The sequence below is a fragment of the Ciconia boyciana genome, chromosome 1 (assembly GCF_034638445.1).
Source record: "Ciconia boyciana chromosome 1, ASM3463844v1, whole genome shotgun sequence".
In the NCBI taxonomy this organism is placed as follows: domain Eukaryota; kingdom Metazoa; phylum Chordata; class Aves; order Ciconiiformes; family Ciconiidae; genus Ciconia; species Ciconia boyciana.
The window spans coordinates 128,068,053-128,095,805 of NC_132934.1; the positions used below are offsets into that span (position 1 = coordinate 128,068,053).

General features: G+C 37.2%; 1 protein-coding gene across 2 annotated transcripts in view; it reads left to right on the plus strand.

The window, feature by feature from the left end:
- Positions 1–27,753, plus strand: part of DMD (dystrophin) — a 1,150,282-nt gene that overhangs the window by 517,383 nt on the left and 605,146 nt on the right. For both annotated transcript variants that reach the window (XM_072848384.1, XM_072848392.1), the window contains one exon: positions 23,470–23,620. In XM_072848384.1, the coding sequence (XP_072704485.1) occupies positions 23,470–23,620 (151 nt within the window). The remainder of the gene's footprint in view (positions 1–23,469; positions 23,621–27,753) is intronic.

The window sequence follows — 27,753 nt, forward strand, 5'->3', positions numbered from 1 at the left end:
ATGGAAGCTGTCTTACATATTAAATAGTTCTTAAATTAATTCCATATATAGTCCTATTAGCCTCTTACTTAGTTTCCCTCACAAGTCTAGCTAAATAAACTCACAACATCCTACAAAAATGTATTATTCTCATTTTATAAATAAGAAGGGAAGAGCTGTGATATTCAAACACTTTTTTAAGATCAGATACAAATATTCTGATTTGGCAAGAAGAGAACCTTAAATTCCGTCCCAGCTTTGTACCCACAAGAGCACCATTTCTCTCAAGTACCATCTTTATGAGCATACAGAGAGGTTGAGATACTGTGACAGTAGGTGTTAGAAATAGCAAAGTGTTTGGAAATTATTTTCATTTTAATGAGTAGGGAAAGTATTCTCAGATTATACTATGTGTTGTGGATTATTTCCTGCTTTAGAGAAGACTGCAGTCTTCACTTACGGGTTTGGGGTTTTTTTCCTTTTTTTTTTCTTTTTTCCCTGTTTTCTGCATGTTGTATCTGAGAAGTGGCAGTCTGTAAGGCAGGATTAGGCACAGCAGAGGACTGCACTGCAGGAAAGTGCCTGGTCCCCGTGTAAAACGCTGAAGGACCATTATGGGAACCCCACAAGGGGGCAGTTTTGCAGTGAAAGTGCTCTCGGTGGTGTGCAAAACTAACACGAAAATTGCTTTTTTCCATCTTTCCAGTGTATTTTCTCTTTCTGTCAGAATACAAGATACCCTCTGACTAGCTGGAAACTGAGATAAAACGTAAATCTGGGGAATCACTGTGTTGTTCTTTTCCTCTCAGATTCACAGGCCTTCGTGTACAGCAAAAATGTAGCACAGACACCTACTGTTATAGGAATCTTTTTCTCTGGACTTTTTAAGGCTCTTCCATCCTTCCTGACTTATTTCTATTTTCCCTCTGATTTCAGTGTAGAAATTGTGAGATTAAGAATTCACATTAAGGTTTTTATATTGTGGAACAAAGTATTCCTGGTTTTCCTAAACAGTTGAAAGACTGGCTAGCATATTACAATGAATATTATTTTTAGAAGCCATTATTCTAATATAATCAAGCAAGAAAATGAAGTTAGAAAACTTAAAGCTCCAATACAGATAGCCCAGGCTCAAACACATTTTAATTATGATTCCTTTAAGCATTTTTCTTTTTTCTTTTTGCACTACACAGAACTGTGTACTTTGTCTGTGTTTATAGCATTTGACAACATGGTAGATCAGTGAAAAAACAGAAGGCATAGAAATACTTAACAGAATAATGTTGCATTTTCATATCGTCAGGGCAATTAATGACAAGCACTGTAGTTTGCCAGTAACAGAAAGGAGCAAATGTCGCTGCATTTCTGAATTGATACTCTTTAGTAGACACTGTGGGAGTCTGCAAGCCTAGAAATAAATTCCTCTTATAACCATAAGAGTGTCTTTGTCCCTGCAGTGCACTAAACAGACCAACAGTTCTCTTTACTATCTTTAAATCCCCTGTCACAATAGTAATTCCAGTTAAACTGCATTTCTTCTTTCCAATTTTGATGCACAATCATTTGGTCAGTTTCCCGAGTCTTTATGCATCCTATGAACTGATGTAATCTTCCACATCCTGTAGCAGGGAAGAGCTTATTTCCAAGATGCCTGTCTGGGAAGTATCCCAGAAACATGGTGGTCCTAAATATAACCTTAGAATATGGACTGGAGGAATCTGACAAGCTGGAATTCCCTCAAGTCTCCGGGCACAAGCGGCCACTCAGCTCCTTTGATATATCTTGAAGCAGGACTTCCCAGAGTTGAATTCTCTGTCCTGGGAATACATAAATATATGAAATTGTCTTTTCTTCCAGACAATAACTTTTAGAATGTCAGAATATCCTGTGAAATGTGAATTTTCCAGTTCAGGAGCACAATAATTTGCTGTAATTTCTTCCCAGGTTTTTCTGCCTAAAAACCTTTTCTATTACGAGCTTGGGAAAGAAAACCCTCCCCTTTCCTCACTGAAGGTGAGGAAAATCCTAATGGCAGAGGATGAAATTTGGGGGGGGGGGGGGGTGTAGACTGGGAATGGAGAAATTTTCTACTTCCTTTTCTGGAAGCCTGACAACCCATCTTGTATTTGCTCTCCCAAGCGGGTTGCTAACAAGCCAGGCAAGAACATGAATTGGTAAGTGGTCAAGCAAGATCCCTTGATTGCTTCCTAATGCAAAGGAGCTTTCAAAGTTCTGCCAGATGTAGGAAGGACTTCCAGACAGATAAAGTTAGAAAGAGCTAGGATGGAAAAATGTGAAAGTACTTTGAACAAAAGTGTTTAGATTCCACTAAGATGGGAACATAGCTAGACGTGAATTTATTAGCAAATTTGTTTCTATTATCCATCCCATAAATCCACTAATGATGTGTATAATGCACTACTATAGTCACCATTTCCAGCCTCTGATGCCGTCTTGTTCCTTACTCAAATCTTTAATTCAAAACAAAAATAAAGTCAATATTTTTGAATGATAAGAAGAGTAAGTAGTTGACATGCAAAGAATGGTATGTGGCATTTCCCCTTTCTCCTTTTTAGTTCCTATTTAACATTCAAATAAAAAATGGTGGAGAAGAAAATTGATGCAATTCTCGAGCATTTCCTGTTCAAAATTATAAAACTTTCAGGAAATGCATGTACATTGAGTACACTTCTGCCTTAGAGTGTAATAGAGTGTAATTACAGTACACATACTGTAATAACATCAGTATTGAGTCTCAATAACACATACTGAGCTGTTCCTGGTGTTGTTTTGGCATCAGTTCTCCAATTAGTTCTGGAAATGCAGTTAGATTTGTAACAATACCTGGGTGGCTGGGTGGTTTTTCTGTTTCCTTTGTAAAAATGGGAGGGCAAGTTGTCCATACTAGACTAAGAGGAAGAGATCTATAGTTCCATGGCAAGAAAATACAAGGGCTCTGTAACCACTTACCTTCTGTGCTTCTAATGCTGATTCTTCTCTTTCTTATGGCACTATAAGTCAGAAGCAACTCCACTGAAAGCAGTGGAGCAGCACTACTATAAAACCAGTAGGAAAAGATAATTAGAACTCATAACTCTTGAAAGAGATAGAAATCATTTTGCAACAAGCTTTTATTTCAGCTTATGGTCTGTGGAGCAATAGTGTACAATCATATATGAAAACATTTATAGAAAGAGACTTACCAGTCAGCTTGAGTCTCCAAGTCAATTCCCACCTGAATTCACCCTTTTTATTAGGCCTCTTTTTCAGAGCTGTCATCTACTGCTATAATAGAAATCAGCAGAAGTTACAGATGCTTGGTTTTTGAGATCAAGTCCATGATATTCACTACAGACAAGAATCTGACAAAGACATAGCATGTTGTCTGGTGAAAGACAGGTAGGAACTAATCACAGTCACCACATCCTTTTTCTTCACCAACTCAGGTCACTGCAGTAACTGGTTACTGTTAACTCTCTAGTCTAGTCATACTCCTCCAAAGTAGCTAAAGCAAGGAGAGACTGGCGTAATAACATAGAAAGGAGGAATAGATAACATTGAGAGTAGCTGCTAGAGATGTTGAAACAGTAATGCAGAACATTCTTGCCATCATCTGAGCATAACATGCTAAGCCAGACATTTATAGTCATTTTGGGACACCTCAGTGACCTGCCTTTGATCTCTCCCTGTGCTTAAATGGAAGAGAGACAGGTGAGACTGAGGCTGAGAATGGAATTCATGGTTCAGCTTGCCCTTTGTGCTAGCATAACTGGTGACTCTGGGAGCATGCTATGTTTAGCCTCTCCACTCTCTCCAGGGTTCTGCTGGAGACAGAGGTGCACATTTTTTGTGAAGATTACCACACAGTTGACTTCTGAGGTGTGCATGCTTCTGCAATCATGAATATGTTTTGTCCATGAATAGAGTAGGAGAAGATCATATTAGAAAAAAATAAAAAGATCTATGAACACCTGGTAGCTTTCTAAGGCTTATCATTATCCAAGATCTTTATATTGTATAAACTTGCAGCTTTGACCAAAGTGCATGCAATGATTATTCTCGACCTTAACTTTGAATTGTCTCGTCATTAAACAGTGGATTATACAGCAGAAGTCTAAAAAAAAAGCAGTTTTAACTGTCTAAAATTTTCTCTCTCTTTTATTTGTAACTTCAAAACAACACTACTGTCTTGCACAAGACAGCCAGGCAGCTAAGCTCATTCTGTTCCTCCTTTTTTATTTTCTTTTTTTGATACTGTTCTTTCATTATCACCTATGTAAATCCTGGGATGCAATCAGGGTTCCTCGCCAGTTAGGCTAAATGACAACAGGTTGTTTGCTTAGCACTTTTGAAGAGTGCCAAGCTGATAAGATACTCCAGATTCCTTACCTGTTTACAGAGAAGGAACAGCAATAGCTAACAGTATAGCTTTGTTATACTCTGCTTTGGTCCTAAGTAATGAGAAGGATGAGTAAACAATGCACCACAGTCATTAATGCGTAGTTATTTTGGACATTTGGTATTTCTAAAGCTGCCCAACAGTATTCTTTCTGCTGCTGTCACCAAATTTGTGAAGGAGACTAGGTATACAAATTCATCTAATCATCTCGTGAGCTAAATGTGTCCTCAAGGCTGATGGTTGCTTAGCCTATTCCTACATTTGCTAAAGGAGAGAAGGACAAAGTTCAACTTGGTATTCACATAACAGGTAGATGAGAACGAGGATCTACGGACAGTTTCCAGACCCCTGAAATCAGAAGCCAAGATAAGGAGCAGAGTGGCCTGTCTCTGCATACTCTTGATATTGAGGACCTTTTCATCCTCTACAATAGAAATCTATTGGCCTCTTCTTTCTTATTGGTGAAATTGTTAGTGTCACAGGTTGTTATTGACATCCTTTTAGGTTTAAAGACTTGCAGCAATGGGGTTGACTAACACCATATTTTCCTGTGGACCACACCATGCTCAGTGGAGTTTACAACTACAGTAGTAGATGGTCATAGCAGACCTGTTCGTACTTTTGTGGGATTGAACTAGCTTCATAGATGTAGGTTTACAGTATATTTGTACACATAGCATACTATATTTATGATATTAACAAAAAATCCTGGTTGCAACAGCCACGCTAAATGAAGGTATAGTCATGAAACTTTTTGCATTACACAATTGGTTGGTATTTATACAATATTAGCATAGGTTAGGAGCTCTGTGTCAGGTAGCAGGAGGAGCAGGACTCTTCCACAAGAGAGGACAAGCCAGGAGCCACGGGTGACCCCAGTAACTGCAGCTCCCTTACTGGGGCACAGTCCCACAGCATCTGACCTGAGTGGGCAGAGGTGGGTACAGGTAGCGGGGTCCATGGATAGTCCCAGCTGAGGCAAAAAGTGATGAACCAGGACCAGGGGCCACGCAGGGGGCCTAGTCAGGAGCCAAAGGAGACAAGGCCAGAGACAGGACTGGAAACAAGGCTACAACATGGGTCCGAAGGTCATCCAGGAGATGAGGCCAACAACAGGAGTGGAGACAAGGGGTCCTTCCAGCAGACAAGCTACTTACAGCGTAGGTCCAAGGCCCATATGCCGTAGCTCAGGCCCAGGCCTGAGATGGAATGGGGCTCCTGGGGTCATGGGCAGGGGCGTGGGTCCCAGTGGGGCTGGTCAGGGCCAGTAAAGCTGGTTGTTACCTGCAGTGCCCTGGCACTCTGCAGGTTTCAGTGGTTCCAGCTCAGCTGTCGCCTTGGGAACTTTGTTTTACCATTTATTTTGTGAGTGTTTGAAAGAAGAGGCCTGTGAGCGTTCATGCTGCTTCTCCCTAAGCCTGGTGACTAATGAAGGGAGAAGGACGCAGCCTGACTGCAGCCTAAAGACCATCACTAGACAAGTGGATTTGGAAAGCTTTACTAGATTTGGTTTAATTTTTACAGCTTTCCAAAATCTTTCCTGGTCTAGCCGACCGCCTGACAAATAGTGGAGCTACTGCAGATGGGCTATTTCTGTGTGACTAGCAAAGGTGGAAGGCTGCGCAGCATATGTCCACCCTGGACGGGACCCAGCACACAGCCACCTCAGCCTTGACAGTGGTAAACAGATTTAATTTTGCACTCCATCTGCGCAAATCTTTTGCAGTTAGGTTTTATGTTAGTACCATTTGAGTCAAAAAAAGGTAGGTTACTAATCCAGAGTGACACACAGATTCTGAATGGGAAGTCTGAATTTTAGTCCTGGGCTCTTACTGCATCACTGGTTTTGCCACTTAGTGGTAAAAAGCACAAGGAATCTTGGTGACAGTGGTGTGATAATCCTTGAATTTAAACATTTTCTCTAGTCATCATTTTTGTATTTGAAGTATGTTTTGAAATGTAAATCATGCACTGAAGTAATCAGAATATACCAGGCAAAGACTGAAAATTGAAATAAAGCCTTTATATGTATACAGTCAAGTGTATATATGTATACTGCACATACATAGCTAAACTATTCTATGGAGATGGCTCTTGAATGAAATTGCTATTAAAAAAAAGATACCAAAAAATGATTCAAAGTCACATGGAAGATGTTAAGAAGATTTTGCTTGTGACAATGAAGAATCTAACAATTAGGATTAAATATGATTTTAGGGATTCTCATTTTAATACTCTTAATATTTTAAGTAATATAAATGGTATGTTGTGTATGATTTGTACTAATATGCAGCTCCTTCTGTCATCCAGTTTTCTACTGAGTCATATTTATAGTAAGTAGAATAAATTAATTACAGAACCATGTAATACAATGATGTAATTCCATCTAGTAAAACCCCCTGAAGCGGAGCCTTGAGTTGTTTGCCATGTAAGGGAAGCAAAGCATAGGTAAGTAGACTTTGCTGCTATGTCAAAGCTTTTCCCCGAGGGTAATGTCCAAAAATAAGAAAGATTGTTTTATTCTTCTACAGCTTGTTTTATTGAGCCTTTTCCTGGCTAGCACAGAAAACAGTAGGATTCCTTCTACCTTTCATCTCCCTCCCTTTCTTTTGTATGTATGTGTCTACAAATGAGCAGCACCTTTTCTTCCTGCCTAACTTCAAGCAAGCTAAACACCTGCTCTGCTTTTTTAAGTAGGTATAGCCATAATTTTGGAATTTTAAACACCATTTTCTTAAAATCTCAGTTTACTTATTTGACCTTCTATTGTTAAAGGAACAATGAAAGTAGGATTTCTCTAAGAAATATAAGGAAGATCTTGGGGTGACTGCAGTATTTTTATCTGTGTTTACATAGTGTGATGTGCATAGTCAGCTATTTCTTTCTTCTGCAGTTATGCACCACTTTCATAATAATTTCAGTCCATTCTGTACAGATGCTTTACTGCAGAAGCCCCATTAGGATGAGTACGGTTCTTTGCTGATGCTGGAATGTGCCTATGACAATCACTAGATTTACCTGGGACTGAACCAGAAATAATCAGGGCCCAGAGAACTAAAAATATAGCTTACTACAGCTTGATCAAAAAGAACTGTTCTTCCCGAGTTAAACAACTTACTGTGTCTTTTCCCATAGCTACGTGGGAGAGATTATTTGAATGGGAGAACACTGTATTGATCCCCAGGAACTGGCAGGAGACCAGGAGCCTTTTTTAAACTACTTTAAGAGTTTTCTTTTTGGAAAAATCAAGCTGACTGTTATCTTGTAAATGGAACTGTACAGCCCTCCCCTCTCTCCGAAAGGGGAAGTTGCTGTAGCTTAAAGAGCTATTTTGCTGTCACTACTTTATCCTCGGGGGACTATAGCTTTGTGTTTCCTAGTTACAGAAGGAAGGGGAATAAAGTATCTGTGGAGAACCAATTGCAGGAGCTTCCACTGCAGTTAGCTGGTTACTCTGGCGAGCAAGAGGGGATTTTCAAGACTCACTTTAGCGCTGCAGACAAAGCAGGGGGAATCTCAAGATCTTTTTGTGAAAAACTATTTCAGTGCTGTTTTCTACTGATAAGTAAGTTTGTACCATAGAACCACAGTTCTGCAAACTCTAAGCAAAATATAATGATATTTTGAAATTATCGGTTGGTTGTCCAAGCAGTGTTAAAAACAGTAACGACTGTCTTGCAGCTACTGGTAGACCATGAATGGGATTGGGATGTTGGGTTGTCTTTCAAGGAGACACTGCCATTTCTTTCTGGCTGCTGCCTAGGCTGCCATTTCTCTCTAACTCATGTATCTGGCAAGCAGATCTGAAGAGCTGGAGAAAAATTGTGTTGCTAGGCTGGAAGTCCTTGAGATGCCAGCCACAAGGTAAAGTGGGAAATATTATTAATAAGGGCAGGGGAATTAAAGCCTCTTTAGTCCCTGTTGTAAATCCACACTTTTTAGTTGTACTTTATTGCTCTTAAGAGCATCTCATTTTTTTCCTGTGAAAGCTGAGTTGTTCATTGTGCTAAATATTAATAATCATAGAAGACATACTTCCTTCTAACAAAGAGGATCAGTATTGAAATAGAGAAGTTTATATTATTCCGGCAGAAACATTACCACTTGTTCCCCTGTGTGTTGCTCACAGCCTTCCTCAGTATTCTTTCCTGGTTAGATTTTCTTTTCTGTAAATTTAATGAAACAGTGAACATTGCCACAGTCCAAGCTATCTTATTATTGTGTTTTGAGGAAAAGTGCAGACTTTCTTGGAAGATTTATTTCCAAATTCCAAACTCCTTGATTTTATGGGCAAATTAAAAGATCTACTTTAAATTCAACATAAGCCTTTGTTTCATAACATTTAAAATTCTTGTTGTGGGTCCTGGACAATTTTCCTAGAAAGAGTTCTCAAGGTTTTTTTATGACACAAAAAAAGCTATAGCCCCCAGGGGCTGCAGCTGCAGAAAGAAATAGGCCAAAAGTACATCACTCCAAAAATGTTCCTGGGCTTAATCTCTCATAGTGCCTGATTAATGGTTTTGTATGCCACAGAGGGGCGATAAAGACCCTTATCGCTGTAGATGCACCTCCAAACTCAGTATGTGCCAACTAAGATGACCATGTTTGCATGTTTAAAAGATGGGCAGCTCCATCATGCTGCCTAGCTCTTTATGTTAATAAACCACCCGAAGCTTTCTGCTATGATATAATACTGAAAAGATTTATAGTTGTGAATTTTCATACCAAAGTGGGTCTCTCTAAAACATCAACATATGAGTTATGAAAACTTCATTTAGTGAAATATGCACTACAAATATTCTGCATAGCTTCATGCACCACTTTTCTTTGGTTAGTTTATCTACAAAGAAGTAAAATAAGCTTTATTAAATAGTTAGGTCACAGTAGCAATGGCAAAGTATGGACATTTTTATCAAGTCTGTTTTAATATACCTGACAGTTCAATTAACAAGTATTAAATAAAAATATCTCCAGCTGGGACACTTAATAACTAGAAATTAATTGTAACTGCTTGGAAATCTCATCTTTTCCTCTTCTTCATAATTTCTTATGCCCAGGATCTTGCTATAGTTCTTTAGGATCATAATTGCATGTTGTTGTACAAGAACGTAAAAGTTATTGTACTCAAATCAGAGGAAAATGGAACATATTCATTATATTATTAAACAGAGTTCTAATGTCTCAATGCAAACTTTAAATGAACCAGTAAACAAACTTATAATATTGTTATGACTAATTTAAACACTGCTAATCTAAATACACATATATTCTACTAATTACTTTCTTTACTGTGAGTGAATAAATATTGTTAAACTAAACCAGTCAGTTTTAAATGAAGCTTATTTTTAAGTTCCATTTCAGATCTTTTCTTTTGTGACTAATTCTCACTGTTCAGCGGGACCGACATATAGACTATATGAAAGATCATAGATTAGCTTCTATGTTCTAAAAAAAAAAAAAAAAGAAAAATGTTGTTTCAGGTAGGAGATAACCGAAGACAGAAACTGCATTAAACTTACCTGTTACAGTCTTAATCTGCATAACCCTAGAGTCTGTTTCAATTATATTCTGCTTTTTTCCCCTGGTGATTGAAGAATATGATGTGCAATGCGGACTCTTCACTGCCCAGAAAGATTCATGAAGGCCTTTGCAGCAGTAGCTGACCATCTTACATTGTACAGAGCTGGCCTCTAGCGTCACCTCAGCAACAATTTTTTTAATGAATAGCTTGCTTGCATATTTTGAGCTAGCTTCACACCTATTTTATTCCTTGAGATCAATGATGGACAGATAGAAGTATGATGTGAATGGGATTCTTTACTAGACCTGTATTGGACAGCCACACTTTATGCTTCTGAGAGCTACCTCCAGAACTGATAGTGGTTTTCTAGAAGCTATTCCATCCAGTCATTGTAAACTTTCCTAACTGAGTTGGATCAAGTGGTAGTATGTACTTGCATCGTGGACTCCACCCTTATTTGCACCCTGGCATGGCTTTAGACAGCACAAGCATGGTCTAAGTGTATAAAAACCAGTTCCACTATCCATCATTATTTCTATTCAATGGTAACAAGTTGAGCCTTCTGGCTGCCCATTTGTCTTCAGCAACCAGTGAGATCCAGACATGTCTTTCCTTGCCTGGAAATGTGCTCAGCTAGTCTGTGGGCAAATGGTCTTTGGTCTCCAAATTTTGCATCAGCATATTGGATTTTCAGATCATGTCATGCATTCCTCTCTAACTTCCAAAGGCAGCATGTTACAATACTCCTAAATTGTGCTGTACAAGCAAGTATGGTGACTGGAGTCCCTTCATCTGCACTGAAAGACAGCTGATTTCTGAAATTAGTACATTCAGTGTCAGAGTCACTGCTTAGGAGTCTATTAATCAAGAATGCTTAGGATGCTAGAGGATCTGAACGATGTTGTCATAAGTGGGAGGTTGAAAACTATATTCCCCAAAGCACTCTGGAGTTGTCAGTTTTGAGAGTGGTCTTACTTTAAGTCATGCACCAGGTGACTGTACACACATGGGCAAGCATTTGAAGGAGAAACAAGTTATTTATCAATATTTATCAAATTCCTGTTGAATTTGCTGAACATATTAAAGTTCACAACTCTCTGCTTTCATATGGCTTTGGTCTCCTTTTGACCAAAAAACTGTTGGGCTAGACAAAATACTGGATGCACAGAATTCACTTTGTCCTTTCTATACCACATTCAGAGAAGAGGAAGAAATGTGAATCTTTGCTTTGGGTATTGCTAAGATTGAAAGTGTTTTCAGTATCAAGGGAATCAGTGAATACGCATGCCTTTGCAGTGTCAGTATACCTGTAGATAGCACTATATCTATACTGTCTATATCTGAATTTAGATATTTATATTATCTGGTCTCTCCATTGACTATAAAGGAAGATTAAAATGACCAGATGGCTTTCTGAGATACAGTGAGGTCCATTTGATCAGATGGATCTCAATCCCAATTTCTATAGAGTTTTTCAGTAACTTTATTTTCCTCATTGAGGTTGTTTCTTATCCCATCTTGCTGCAAAGCTTTCTAATCTGGTGGATGGATGTTAGAAATATATATAGTATAGTATAGTATATATGTGTTTGTGTATGTATTAATATATATTGATATAACGATAGCAAACAAACATATATGTGTATATTTAAATGAAAAATACAGTGTATATATATGTAATGCTGGATAACATAAGTCCTATTTCTGGATCATTTAGTGTCAAACATGGCATTTTGTGCCTCTTTTTTAAGTCCTCTTTTCTGATTATGGATACCATAAACCCTTAATGGTATGGGTTTCCAGGGAAAATGCTGCTTGCACCTCTGTCCATATACCCCTACTTCATGTCCCACCTTTCAACACTCTGACAATTCTCCTGTTCTTTTTTGCAGCAGACAAGTGAGAAGGAAAGGGTGGGAGCGGAACTAAGCTTGAATTAATTTATTTCCTAAAACATAATTTAATAAAGTTGATAAATTATAAACTGACAGATTATAATCTTACAAATCATATAGTCAGGTTGGCTGAGCTAGTAAGAGTAACTATTTCTTACCTCTCAATTTGACCCTGTGTGTCTACATGCCTGTTTTTCAGTTAGAAGATCTGAAACCTAGGGTCAAGGTGCCACTGCAACATATGCTGTCCATATGCAGTAAATTTGGTCCATGTAGACACTGTAGCCATTCATCAGGGATTCTTGGACATCCAGGGTACCCCGGTTGCCAGAGTGTGAAAACCTGGTAAATCGCCACTCAAAAGAGTACAACAATAATTATGCCTAAGAGCAGTAGTCTGCTGCCAGAAATGGTAGGGCTGGCAGGCTGCTCTGAAAATACATTTGAGATTCTTTACTGCATTGCATGTGCCACGCACATTAAGACTCCACTTTCCAAACAGATGCATACAGTCCATCCTGGAAAAACTGAAGGGAAGGGATTTTGCTTTTAAAGCACTCTTGAAGTATACAAATTAAAATCTTTTACTGCTTTGTTACTTTGAATTACACAATTATTTAATCCAGAAAATGTATCAGTGTCAACATGCTCCAAATCAACAACATAAAGAGGAAATGAGTTTATGGGCAAATGTATTTCCAGTTCACCAAAGAATACATGGGTTTTGTCACTAGAAGGTCTTATTTTTCTAGGACTATATTACATTAACTTGAAAATAAATGACAAGGCAAATGTTCATGAGGGTTGTAACAACATGTAGGCACTTTGCTCAGATATTTAGTCTCTAACTTCCTAATTTTACAGGGAGAGTGAAAGCAATTATTCTTCTATTTTCTCTGAGTTATCAAGTTGCTGAGCATCCTCTTCTCTACTTCATGTTATTTAGAATATAGATAATAACTTCCTGATACTGACCCTACCCTAGGCAGCTGTACACTGTTTAAATTCTCCATATTACCAGCAGTACAATCATGTGTGTTAGCAAAATGGCTTTTGTTATTTATTCATGAAGTAAGAACTTCTAGCTTGATAAGTTATAATTGACAGTGTCTAAGGTCTTTTGTTATTCACAAGACTAGTATACATAATACTCTGAACATTTATTTTTCTAAATGAATACATATAATTAGCATATATATTTATAGAGAATATATATTTTTATAGATACATATATATAAAATCCTTCATAACCACCTCATTTCATTTTTTGAGCTTTTAGATGGTAGTAGTTGCCAATGTTATGGTAAACTTCACTGTTCAGCTACTTTTCCACAAAATGCATTGTATTTTTCCTGTTTATCCTGAATATTGCAAATACTTTCTTTAACTACAGAAGATCATCATTCACAGTAGTCGAAGGTAAAAAGCAAGTTTTCAAATGCCGCCACTCTAAAAATACTTATCAAAGTTTAATGGTACTGAAAAATGGGCTTTCTGTGTATAGTAGAGGGGTTTGTTTGTTTTTCTGTTGTACTAACTGGTATCAGAATTATTTAAGATATTTTTGTTAAACGTGGAAAAGATACTGTAAAGTATTTTATCTGAACAGGCTCTTCATGGCTCAGAAATATTTTCTCCTGGTTAGCAGTATGATGCATGCTCTCCTCTATTAATACAATTTTCTCTGCTTTTCCCATTCCTATAATTTCTGTGAGATTCATCAACATTTTAGTTTCAGAAAAATAGAGCTGTTTACTATATGCTACTCTTACAGTAAGACCTAGTAACTGTTACTTGGACCTAAGTTTCTCATCTCAAATGAATTTTCCAAATGAAAGGGAAAAGATGTTTTAAATGAAATTTTATTGTAAACTTTTAAAAAACCCAGTCACTTATTAAAACGGCTTTTAGCTGACTGAAAACCTGTAAAAGGTAGAAAATACCTACCGCAAATATAGGCATCAGTGTTTTAAGATAATCCTAAGTACTCTGTTATTACTATGATTTTCAGCAAAACAAGGAAGTCTAATTTTCTTATGCCAGTACATATATATTTCTGTACGCATCTGCCACACCTGCAACAGGATAAATAACATCTTTCACGCTCAGGGAGTCAACAGCAAGCATTAACTGGTATCATCAGTTTTCTGTTATTCTTCCTTCTCTAAAGCCACCATTGTAGGGGGATTTTGAGATAGGCGGTGGAAATAGAGAATTGAATAGGACAATTTTGGAGGATAAAACGTGTCATTACAGATTGAACTAAGAATTCTGTCATTGGAAATCATAGGATTTAAGCACTTTGTAGTAATTACAGGGGAATACTGAGGGGACATCCTGTAATATATACCTCCAATATTGCGTTACACATACTTATGCTCTGGGCCACGAATTCACTTAAATGAATTTTTTATTTATGAATTATGATGGTAATTTGAGGAATTTGTGAGAGCTGGTTTCCCCCAACTGGATATGACTTGTCAGTTCTCTATAATTCTGGGTCTTGCACCTCTTTCTTGTGTTCAGGCTGTAGAAGCTTTCATTGAGTCTTGTCCCAGAATGGATCTGAACTGCAGCAGAACCTGGGAGCCAGAATGTGCTGCTGGGTTTCACTGATACTGACTTAGAGTTATGTCCACAAGTATTTTAATTTGGGTCGGGATCACCTGCTTGCTGTGCTCTGTCTCACACCAAAAAGTGCAATGGATTCAGTTCAGATGAAACCAAGCTGGAAGAGGCTCTCTCCAGGAGCCTGGCTAATGCACTCCAGCAGTTAATGGGCGCTTGGTCTGTGGGATGCAGGTGCAGCTGGGCAGGCCAGGCAGGCTAACACCCCTTGCCAGAACATGGCTGTGTCCTCTGTGCTGGCTGCCCCACCTTCCAGCCGACGAACTGTAGCCACAGGTACTGGGATTTTGAAGGACAGTGGAAATATTTGCTCAGTGTGTTGTTTAAACAGCATCACACAGGCTGTTTGAGGCTTCAGGCTCTGGTGGTAGAAGAGGGCACTGGAGCTGTGCAGAAGGGATGTTTGAGGGTGTCAGGGCGCAGCGAGGCTGGGGTAGGGGACTGCAGGCAGGGACCTCTCCCAGTGGTCCCACCATGCCTGGAGGTGGGGAGCGGAGCTGGGCCAGGTGCAGTGAGCAGGGTGTGCCATGGGCATACCTACAGAGTAGCCCAGGTCAGGACCTGAGCTTAAATACGGCTCTGAAGCCCTGGGCAGAAACCCCAGATGAGGTTTCTCACAGTCACTTCTCACCATGTAGTTGGGCTCACCAAAGCCAGATGACAAGTCACGCTGCTGTGCCACGTCAGAGCTGGCCTTAAGCAGGCCAGACCCTGGGGTGGGGGAAGGAGCCTGGAGAGCCTGGGGGGGGACCCACGCTCCCTGACAGTTAATCAGAAGTGAATGCGATTTTTCACCCATGTTTCATTTTATCAGATGGATACTACCGTAGGGTGGGTAATAATAACACACGCTGGAGCATCCTGGCTAGAAGTGTAGTGTACACTGTCACCCATCGTGAGGATGAAATGTGTGTGTACCCTTTACATGCAGGCAGTTTGGCTTTCTGTAAAATTGAGCCACCGTTCTTTTCATGTCAAATGTTTGATTTGGGTGTTTCTTATCATGGCAATTTTTGATAGTTTCACTTTGGCAAGCTATGAAATTTGTAGTTTTATTACCGATTGCATTCATAATGTATTTTGTATAAGGGAGTTGCAATATGCTACTCTCTCACTTAGGTCACAATTAATCAAGTACTTCCTTACTTTCTCTAGGGAAAAGTTGTTACCTGCTTTTAATCCAGGTATCTAGACAAATTTCTCTAAAATACATCATTCATCTCTGTTCTGATGAAGGAAAACTTTTTAGGGAAAAAAAAAAGATGGAATTTTGAAGTTCAAATTCATATGCATAGTAAATAACCTTATTTAGTGTAGAAGAAGAATGCATGTTTTATAAATTATATGGAGTGGGGTTTTTTTACACTGTTGACACATGGTATCCATTAGAACCGAATGGAGTTTTTGTATAATCATTAATTGTAAATTGTTATTAAGTTTATTGGTCACTCATGCTTCATAAAAATGAATTTGTGTGTCTAAAAACCAGCAATAACTAACATGATCTTGCTTTTTCATAGCCAATTTAATTGTTATTGTCTTTGGCACAGGGATTGACACTGAATGGTATGATATCAGTAAATATATGATGGGGAATTGAGTTGCGGACTACTGGGGCAAGAACAATAATACAATCGATACAGTTCAAGATATAAAAATGTTTATAATGTAATTGCAATTTATAATGTTTTTAATTTACATGTAATGCTGCAGAACGTACTTTCTGAGAAGAAGAGAGAAATTACATTTTGTAATGATGGATGGCATTGTTATGGTTATTCTGGTTGCAGTTTATTTTTTATTTCTGATCATTTGCTATTTTGTGGGTGAAAGACAGGGTGCAGGGGTGTGAATAGAATATATACAGCTGAGCCTTGTTCTAGAATGGACCTACAGCAAAACCTGGGAGCAAGATCTAGATGTAGCAGTGTCTAAAATGAGATCATCCCTTTTAGTCCAAATGCAGAGAGGATATGTGAATTAAATATAAATTAAGCACTCAAAAGACATGAATTCCGTGCAATAAAATGAAAACATCAAAACCTCTGAAAATGGGTTAGCTGTTTCTTTAAGCAATTTAATTGTAGAAGTTGCTTGACAAAAACAAGTTTTCTTGTTTTATTATCTGTAAGAATGGCCTTAAGTATTAAAGTTAATGCTCTCACATACTAATACATAATTATTTATACTACTTTGATGTTTTGTGTATTTTTACAAGGTGCTAATTGTGCTGAATCAAGTTGACAAAATTGCATAATTTGTAGGTTAATATTAGCATAATCCTACAGTACATTGTTTAGCAACAGTATAGCAATGAAGTTTACTGAATGTTTTTCCAATATGATGAATAAGAGTGTATGTCTCTAACAATAATAATTTCCATGGCATAAATCATGACTTTTCGGAAAGTTTATAACTAATAGTGTTCTTTTTCATGTGGGCCAACTGACTGTGAAGTTTTGCTAAAGCAGAATGTATCATAGAAGTGGGTTTCATAGTTTATGAAGGAATGTTATCAAAATATCAAGGAATTAATTGAAACAGAGATACAAAATTAAGATTTGGTTTACAACAACAAACCAATAACCTTTTGCACCTCATCTCATGTTTGTGACTTTCCTGTATTCAAAGGTCTTTCCTTCCACCTTTGCATGTCTTCTTAAAAATGGCAGCCTTGGACATGGAACATCAAGTTCATTCCCATTGTATAGAGTTTCACTGACAGCATATCCAAACCGGCATCTGTAAATCTTTGTGCAATATCATGTACAATACTACCAAGGAATATTAAATTTTGCTTATAGCAAGTCAAGTCCAAAGGTTTAGTAGAGTGATAATCTTTGAAGGAAGGAAAGCACCAATATTTTTATGGCTTAATGTAAATTGTGCTGCATATTACCTCAGCAGTTGTCTTTGGTTGCTTTTTTGCTTTCTTGCTTTCCAGAGGCAAAGTAAATCCATTATGTGCTAATGAGAAAAAAGGAAATCGCTCCCTCAAGCCATTGCTTAATGCATTCGCTGGTGGAGCGTCAGTGCATATAGAAAAAAATTAGGCCAGTGTGCCAGTTGTTTTTCACTTGTCAACTCTAACATACTCAAGTTAGAGGAATAAGGCTACGTTACTAAGCGTCAGAGCTCATGTACAATGCTTACGCCCTTTGCAATATATACAAGTCATACACTCTAGTCTGGAGTCCATATAGAACCTAGCGTTTGGCTTCAGGGTGCCCGCTTGTACCTTCTTATCAAGCATATGCTAAGAAAAACAGGAGAGGAGGACACATCAGAGGGGAAATACTACCCAAATGTCAGACAGTCATCTACTATCCACACCATTTTCATTTATGCCCGTCAAAGTGAAAGGGATTAAGTAGATGAAGATACAGATGAATGGATACACTGGGTTTTTTTAGCTCAATGAGTTGTCTCTGACAGCAAACAAGGATGGATCCCTAGCTAAGAGTATACAGATTGCAAGGCCTGTAATGACACTTTCCTAACCTCCAGATTGTGTGCTTGGGGATTCCTGTGGCAGCCATAGTCTTTCTCAGTTTTCATAGTCCTCAGAGCATTGCTCTTTTATGAATTCACTTACAAATTTTTACCATCTGCATTCTGCTGTGCCAAGACTTCAGCAACTTAGCTGCTCAATGTTTGTAGTTAATTAGTCTTCTCCTTTTGTGGGTTTTGAACTTGCCACCTGGTAACAGGATTGCAAATGGTAAAACAAACAAACAAACAAAAGCCTCTGTTTTTAAATTTTAAAAAGCTATTTAAAGTTGTACTGTGTGTAAAAGGATGTAATACACAGATTTAGCAGGGGAAGCTCTCACTTAGGTATACCCAGGAGGAGTGTCCCATAACACAGTGTGAGCATGAAAGCTGCATGGCGATGTCCGCTTTCACCCCCCATTTTGAATGCACCTGCCACTGCAGCAACAACTGCATTTTATTTTATCATTGTAACAGTATTTAAGTACAGTTAATCACTGAAAGAGCATTGAATTTTAGTGGATTTGCCTGTCCATAAATTTCCTCTGTTTTTTACTGGTGCTTAATATTGTTTTATACTTATTATACAGCGAGTAACAGGTTTTCTTAAGACATGAGGCATAAGCACTAGTATTTAAACTTGTAAGTTTTAAATATACACCTCTTCTCACTGCAACTTTTCTCTTTTCTTCTCCTTGCATGTCTTATTAGCCAAATCAAAGGGAGGAAGAATGGAGAGTGGTGGGAGATTCAATTTGCAAGTGCTGGAATGCAAATTCAGTGATACTAATATCAACCCCTACTGAATTTTTGCATTTAAGCTGCTGATAAACTTCCTCATGCTGAGACGAGTAATTTCATTTTGTGAGGAACAGGAGGAAAGCTGTTTTAATGTAGTGTCCAAAATGAGAAATCATACTGGACCAAAAGAAATGGATTTTAACTTTTATTTTCTAGGTGATTTTTTTAAGTGAAAAATGAGATTTTTCCTTGTAATTCAGAGTCAGGTAGTTAAAAAAAAAAATATAATGTTCCTTTCAGTTATGGTTTGAATCATTTTGAAAAATAAAGTATGGTAAGCATGATAAATGATGGCAATAATTTTAATAAGTTAGGTGAGTGACTACAATTTTTAACTAGATCAATAGTCTGTTTGCTTACAATATTGCTAAGAAATGCAACTCACATGACAGATCTTGAACAACTCCTGTGTTCATCTGTAGCTAAGAGTGGTCATAAACATTAACTGGGAATCTAAATGTATTTCTTTGCACATAATTTAAACATATAAAATATTTTTACTGTGATCGTGGTCAGATTTCATAACAGCAATGAAAAGTAGACCACATTCAAGCCAGTGATTTGACAACTGTGATGTGTCCAGTTGGCATTGCTTGATAAAGAGAGAAAAACGCAGAGGACGCAACTGATAGGGCAAAGGTGGAAACAACTACCTAGCCATCTCAAGAGGGTTATACTGTATGGAGCATGAAGAGAACATAGAAGAAAGTTACACTGGTACAAGATGTTATAGCAGTGTAGGAGGTGTTTGATTACCATAACACTTTTTTTGTAAAATGTGTTTTCAAATTATACTTTTCCCTAACGTATTCAACAAAAATATTTTGAGTGCATGAGCTGTGCTTATTCTTGAAAGACGTTTTTTAGTACTCGTTTTGATGCCTGAACAGCAATATTCCACCAACTGCTACTGTGTAGAAATTACTATAAATCTCTGTATCTATTTTTCATTCCTAAATAGAGACAGGTTTTGTGCACTGATTATTTTGTATTTGGTCTTTTCTAACAATTTCTTAGGTGGTTGATACAGGGTTACAAAATAAAATCTGTGAAAATGCTATTTAAATAACAGCTTCACAGTATACTAAAAACTTACTACAGCTTGAATTTATAGGGAGCAAAGAGACTTATGTCAGCTTCTGTGGAAAGCTGTCAGCCCATAAAGGCTTAGAGGAGTCCTTCCATAAACTACTTTTTGATCTTTAAGTCTTTTTCTTTCTTAAATATTTTTTAGTATTAACTAGTAAGATTCTGTATTCTGAATGTTATGACATACTGTTTTGTCCCAGGCTGCATCTTTCTCCATCTTTATCTGTCATCACTATTAATGGCATGACTGATCATTTGGTCAATCTGTGCTGAGTTCTGACACTGTCTTTGCTGTGGCTTTATCAGACATGCAGCCATATTAAAATCGATAGAATAAAGATTACCTGATCTATTCTGATAGTTTGTCTGTGTCCATTTCCAATGAAATTTACTGAACATGTTGTCATTTATTAGAGTGGTTTGGAATGCATGTTTGGACTGCATAGGACTAAGTAAGTTCTCTTTTAAATCAAATAAAGGTTCTGGTGTTTAGCAGCTATTAACCTCAGGGCCCATGAATCAAGTTCTGCTTGAGGAACAAAAAGAGTTGATTCACAGACAGTTAGAGGACTGCTCTTCTATGCAGAATTTAGACTCTGAAAAGTCTTCTCTGTTATTTTAAAATGTGTTTTTAAAAGTTTTAATCAAATAATTATTATTTTTCCTTCAGCATCTTATGACCAAACTTGTAGAACAGTACAAGGAATAGTTTTATCTCAACTACTTTCTGTGATCAAATGCTTTTAAAAAAAAAAATCATTCGCATAGATTGCTAATTGTGGGGCTTTTCTATGCCTTATATTTTCCCTGTCTTATAGTTAATGTTACAGAATAAGTACAAAGACTCTATTTCACTGGTTACTGGTCCAACTCTATTTTGTGTATTATTCATCAAAAGTTATTACCATATGCAGTATGTTAGAAGTAAGAAAACTGCATCTTTGTATGGGTGTGTTCAGCAAAATAAATCTTCTTTGTCTCCTAGAAAAGGAGGTCTAGGGAAAAGTATATATCCTTCTGTAGACGGTTATGAATGGATATAGTGTTATTCATACTGTATGATATTAAAAGATTTTAAAATGTGAAAACCAACGTGGGAATATATAACCAAGAGAAGAGAAGAAAAACTTATATTTTCTTCTAAGAAATGAAAAACCATCAGTGCGATGGAAGACATGGTCTGTATTCCCTGATAGTAACATGATTTTCTTTGGTGAATTAAACTCTTTAACATTCAAACAATCGTATAGTTTGTTCATACAGAACGAGATTACTTTCTAGAAAAATAATTGAGCATCTTTTGTCCTTTAAGTTTTTGTCCTTTAAGTACACCCTAAAACCTATTATAATCCCATAAAGGAAGATTATTAAACTGAACAACAGTAGCATGTTTAATGATGATCTGCTAACAAAACATTCTAGCTAATCTCTGATTAGTGATCACATTTCAACACCAATCCAAAACACAGGATAACTGAATTCCTTAAGACATAGGCCATTACACCCTCGGTAAGTTTGCAGATGACATCAAGCTGGGTGGGAGTGTTGATCTACTTGAGGGTAGGAAGGCTCTGCAGAGGGATCTGGACAGGCTGGATCAATGGGCTGAGGTCAATTGTATGAGGTTCAACAAGGCTAAGTGCAAGGTCCTGCACTTGGGCCACAGCAACCCCATGCAACGCTACAGGCTTGGGGAAGAGTGGCTGGAAAGCTGCCTGGCAGAAAAGGACCTGGGGGTGTTGGTCGACAGCCGGCTGAATATGAGCCAGCAGTGTGCCCAGGTGGCCGAGAAAGCCAATAGCATCCTGGCTTGTATCAGGAATCGTGTGGTCAGCAGGACTAGGGAAGTGATTTTGCGCCTGTACTCGGCACTGGTGAGGCCGCACCTTGAATACTGTGTTCAGTTTTGGGCCCCTCACTACAAGAAAGGCATGGAGGTGCTGGAGCGTGTCCAGAGAAGGGCAATGCAGCTGGGGAAGGGTCTGGAGCACAAGTCTGATGAGGAGCGGCTGAGGGAACTGGGGTTGTTTAGCCTGGAGAAAAGGAGGCTGAGGGGAGACCTTATCGCTCTCTACAACTACCTGAAAGGAGGTTGTAGTGAGGTGGGGGTCGGTCTCTTCTCCCAGGTAACAAGTGATAGGACAAGAGGAAATGGCCTCAAGTTGCACCAGGGGAGGTTTAGACTGGATATGAGGAAAAATTTCTTTACTGAAAGGGTTGTCAAGCATTGGAAGAGGCTGGCCAGGGAAGTGGTTGAGTCACCATGCCTGGAGATATTTAAAAGATGTGTAGACGTGGCGCTTAGGGACATGGTGTAGTGGTGGACTTGGCAGTGCTAGGTTAACGGTTGGAATTGATGATCTTAAAGGTCTTTTCCAACCTAAATGATTCTATGATTCTATCTGCAAAAAAGAAAACCCCAAATTCTGTCTTCATTTCATTTCTTTAGTAGTTGGCAGTGGCTAAGGCAAATAGATCTTGAACCAGAAGATCAATCAGTCACTCTGGACAAAAACAGATTAGATCTTCCCAAAGTGCCAGAATTACTTACACAGTCTTTTATGTAGTGGACTGTAGAATTGCAGACATGGTTCTAATACTTTTCATCCTTGCTTATTGTACAAAACCCTATTTTTTAATACTTTAATTTTGTTTTAATCATCCTTGTATTTCAGGCATTTTTATTTTTGCATAAGTATATCAAATACTCGAAATGAAACATATATAGGAAAAAAAAGAGTTTAATAAATGGTCCCTTTACACAATATGAGTAGAAATTTCTTTGAAGAGAGTTGCATTTTCTTTGCAATGATAATTAATGGACACTTGTATCCATTGGAGAGGCAGACAAAATTAGTTTCTCTCAGTAAGACTGGAGTAGAATTGTAGTATATGCCTGGGATCCTTTGGGGTAGTCTCTCACCACAGCAATTGCCATTAAAAAAATAGTCTTTTGCATCTGTATTACATATAATATTACAATTTGTATTTCTAAAAAAAAAAAAAATTCTTTAATCCATATAGGATCATCGGACTAAAGTTGGGGAGTAAGGATTTAAGAATCTGTCTACTGATTTTTCATCTTTTGTCTTATGATATGGTACGTCAGATGCATCACAGATCTTTTAAGCTATTTTCCCTTTGAAAAGGGATCTAAAAATCATTGTATAGTCACAACACACAGCCAGTATGTTAGCCAGCAGTGACTGCGTGCAGTGTTGGTAGCTACAGCAAATTACTAAGGTGTGTTAAAGCCTTTTATCAGCACTGGTGTTTTCTTCATGCTAGAATCTAAGTACATTGACAGAGGGGTATGCCCAGTTACACTGGGGCCTGTGGGTACTGTACCTATGATGCGAGTGAGTGTGGGTTAATAAAGCTGTAAATTGAAAACATGTTTTGACCATGGAATTCATGTGAAACATTGAAAAGGATTAAAAAATTGGTAAGCCACTGATTTGTGACACATATGCTTAATGATAATTTCACTGTTCAGTACTACCATGTTTCCTTTTGATATAACTGAGAAATGCTAATACATGATGCCATCAAAATCATACCAAATTTAACTGGAGACATCCAACATTAGTCTTTTTCTTTTTTTTTCTGTAGTCAATAAATAAAGTATCAATAGATAGTTATTTCATCTCCTTTTACACTTGCAGACGGTTTGACAAATCTTTAGAAAAGTGGCGGCTTTTTCATTGTGACATGAAGAGCTTTAATCATTGGCTAACTGAAACTGAAGAGAAGTTGTCGAGAGCACAGATAGAGGCTGGAGACGTGGGTCATGCAAAAACCAACCAGTTTCTCCAGGTATGATTTGATTAACTCATTTCCTGTTTTTCTCCAATGATTAGAAATTTGCAGGTCTGGGTACTCTGTATAGTTTTGCAGTTCATTTTAGGAGGATTTCAGGTGTTGAGTCGCCAGCGGGAATTTTGGTCAGATATTTCTGTTGTCCTTGTTAAATAAGAATTTTCACCAGTTTGTTTTAAAATACATTTTTAAAAGAAGTAAAATATAGGATAACATAGTGTATTTTGGTACTTCCATAGTTACATATTTGTTTGGTCTTTATTTGAAGTGCTCATTAATTTCCATTTGATACTTATGACCAGCAGAAGTATCATACTTAATTTTAAAATCTTGTGGAAGAAAAGTGATTAACCATTGAGCTGTACAAGAGATATTCCATGAACTATGTCTTGCAAGTATTGCTTATTTTTCCTGTTTCATGTTTTAATCAAAGAACCTTGAGGATGCTTTTTGTGAAATGCAGTGTGACAGAATAGCCACTTAGTTCCTATGTGTCCAGTTCCAATTTGTATGCTTTTCATCTTGCAAGGTCTTTGAGCACCACAAGGAAAATAATAACTCTAGTTTCTTGGTAGTTTATTTCATTTCCCTCTTGTATGATTGAAGTGGTAATGGGTATGAAGAATTAATTCTAAACTGATGTTTTGCAAGTTGATAGGTTCAGCTGAACAACATGGCTTGACTAAACTCTGGATTCATGTTATAAATTGCTACCTGTGCATAAGAAAAAAATTCTGTTGAACTAACCGGCATTTGTACATTTGAATTGCTGGATTGAATTACTGGATTTCAGGTTGAAAGAAGTTCAGTCTATCTAATGTTAAAGGTACAGTTTTGTTCTGAATGCAACACTAATCTACTTTTTGGCCTACAGTTAAAAAAATAAATCATGTCTTTTGAATTTTAATATTTAAAGTCACCTTTTTAAGATTTAGGCTGCTATTTCTTGACTGCAAAACTGCTGAACTGAAAAGGAAACCAAAACATGTGGTGCAAGTATAAAAAAAAGATATAACTGTTAAGTAATACATTAAGCTGAAGTAGTTAAAATAGCAGGTAAATATTTTTCTGCAAATGACTAACAACACTTTGAACACTGAAGTCTAAGATCTGGTTGACAAAATAGAATGTCATCAAGGAATTAAAGATGCTCTTTATGGTGTATGTAAAAGGTAGCAGAGCTCATGTGTATTTCCAGTGAAATTTTGTCTCTCTCTTTCCCACAGTTTTAAGCATTTCTTCGAAAAACATATAAAATACTAAAATAAGACATTAGTATCTATGTGACGAATAGTAATACTGTGTCACAAAGCCTTACCCTTTCTTCTTTGCTTTGCCTCTGCTCCATCACCCTTGTCAGCACTATTCTGGTATCCTTGAGCAGCTTCAAATGAGCACTTAGAAAAAAAACGGATCTATGGAAAAAGTGTTTGTTTCCTTTTTTCTAACCCTTTTCTAAAACAATATTTTCTCTCTGAGAAGAGATTGATTTTTGGGAGTGCCCAGACCAAGGTAAGATGTATCATAGATGTTATGAATGCACTGGGTATGTAGCACATTGCACGGTCCCAACAGATTAGAAACATGATTTTCTTGTCATCATTGAGAAAGAAGTTCATACTGAATTGAACATCATATTGAAAGACCCTGAGATAATGCCTTGTTATGCAGAAGCTTAGATTTCAGTGTAGAACAAGGCTGCTTCTGTTTTACAGTTCCCTTTGACCTAGCCTCCTCCTCATCTGTTACCCATTTGTTATTTTCTTATGCAGTATATGAGAATATTTTGAACATATGTTTGCAGAATGGATTTCTACCAAGATTTTCTTTTTGCAGTCCATCAAGCTTTTTCTTTCTTCCTTTTTCACTTGTGTTAGAAATCCCAGGAACTCATGAAAATTTGTCTCTCAAACATTTCATTTAGTTCAGTACAACAGATGAAACTACCTTTATAATGAAAATTCATGTAGTGTGAAAATATGCCAACTAACCTCAAGAATGCAGACCCAATGTTAGTTAACATTTATTTGTGAAAGAATGTTTAGTCTGAAGTTGCATTGTTCCCATTCTCTTCATTGGTTCATTCTTTATTTTGCTAGGTCTTGTTTGAAAAGTATTAGGCTTCAGTGAGGCTGACAGAAGAGATCATTAGAATTTCCATTAGGTAAACAGTTAAAACAGCTGAGCATTTTGATTTACTAGATTAGCAACTTGTTTTATTAATGAGATCATGCTGCTTAGTGAACCATATTCAGAATTAGCAGAATTTGTTTGAAAATGCTTTCACAAGCAAGTGAATAGTCTTGTATTCAATAAGGAACTGTTTTAGAAAAAATTATACAAAACATTCAGATGTGTAATACTATTTCTAGGTAGGACTACTTTGGAAAAGTAAAGATTAATGTGTTCATTAACATTCAGTAAATACATAGAGTCAAATGTTAATGTAAAATGAAACAGTCAACAGTATGATTAGGTGATTATGTTAATATAGGTTAAAAGGTAATTACATTCTTTTAGGTGTATTTGGGGAGGGGACCTGTGTTCCTTTTTCCTGCACAATGGCATGATATTAAACAACATTTATGCATTATATATAATGTGAATGAAACCTAATAATAGAATTGTTTCATTTCAAGTCATGAATACTTAAATAGTCTTATTGTGAATTTTTCACTAAGACTTTTTGAGAGCAGAACCTGTGGTGTTGAAAAGAAATATCACATTTCAGTTCTTAAGAAATTGTAATTGACTTATGATTAGGAGACACAGGATTTAAAAGGATGTTTTACAGATAGCACATCATATAATCCCTTTGAAACATATTGAACTCTGTCTTGAAAGTAGTTAAAGATTTTTTTTTGCTCTCATTATTCTGACTGAAAGGTTTTTTTGTCTCTTCACTCCTTAATGCTTGGCGACTTTAACTTCTTCAGCTTCCTGCATTTTCACTTAGTTTATTTATTTTTGTGGCAAGAGTGAGTTGTAGTTCAGTTTTATCTACTCCCTGATGTTTATCCCCTTCTGTTCTTATAGGCTGCAGTCATTTTCCCTATTGGATCTCATTTGGTAAACTAAAGCTGCAGTTTTCTAATCTGCTTTCAAATTATAGCTAGACAACTTGACTCTTATTTCCTGTGCCTATTTCTCTTCCTGGAACATGAGTTCTCAAAATAGCACACTATCATCCAAACTGAAATACCATCCATACCATCATCAAGATAGCTCAGGTGCTGTATTTTATGGTTGGATCTTACCATGGCTGAATGTTAGAATATCATTTGCAATCATCTATCTAAAATCTGTTATTTCTTTTGTGTGTGTGTGTGTGGTCTGCCTTGCAACCCCAATCTACATTCCATTTCATATGCAAAAAAAAAAAGTATAGGTTGTACTGGAAATTAATGCCAGGTTAATATGCAGCAAAGAAGCAAACAAGAATTAGTATTGGGGAGGATGCGCGGGGGGAGGGTGTTTGTGTGCCATAGATAAATGCTAAAAAGACAGCTGCAAAAAGAGGAATTCTTCAACAGTTTAGAACTAGACTGTCAAGTTAATTCCCGAATCATTACCTGAGCATTTAAAAATAGTATTCTTATTTAAAAAATATAGAACATCCAGAATGTTTGTTCCTTACACTGGTATTAAGAATTGCTCAGCAGTCTATATTTAGTATCCACTTTTGGGTTGCAAGTTTAACTTTATTTTATTATTTTAGGTGGTGCAGGTTTTTTAATAGTAAAATAATTAGGTTCTGGGTCTGAATTTTGAAACAATTTCTTTGTGTTCATGATGTTCATCTATTGTGACTGGTCAGTGATGGGTACATCCCATTAAACAGGCAAGGACTGGACTTCAATTTTCTATAATTTCAAAAATATTGCTATTATATAGTTATTAATTTCTCAAGTATTTACTTTCATTTAGAGGCATAAATATCAAGGATAGTATGTTTCTTTTTTAAGGTCACAGAGGACCTTAAATGATCAGTAAGATTTTGAAATTATTGGGTGGTGTCCTTATTAATTATAGTCAGACTTCTGAGGATACTGTGGATATAGAAATTGCTTGTAAATTACAGATCTCTCTTAAATTGTTCATACATTGAATTGTCCAGCATTTACATTTTG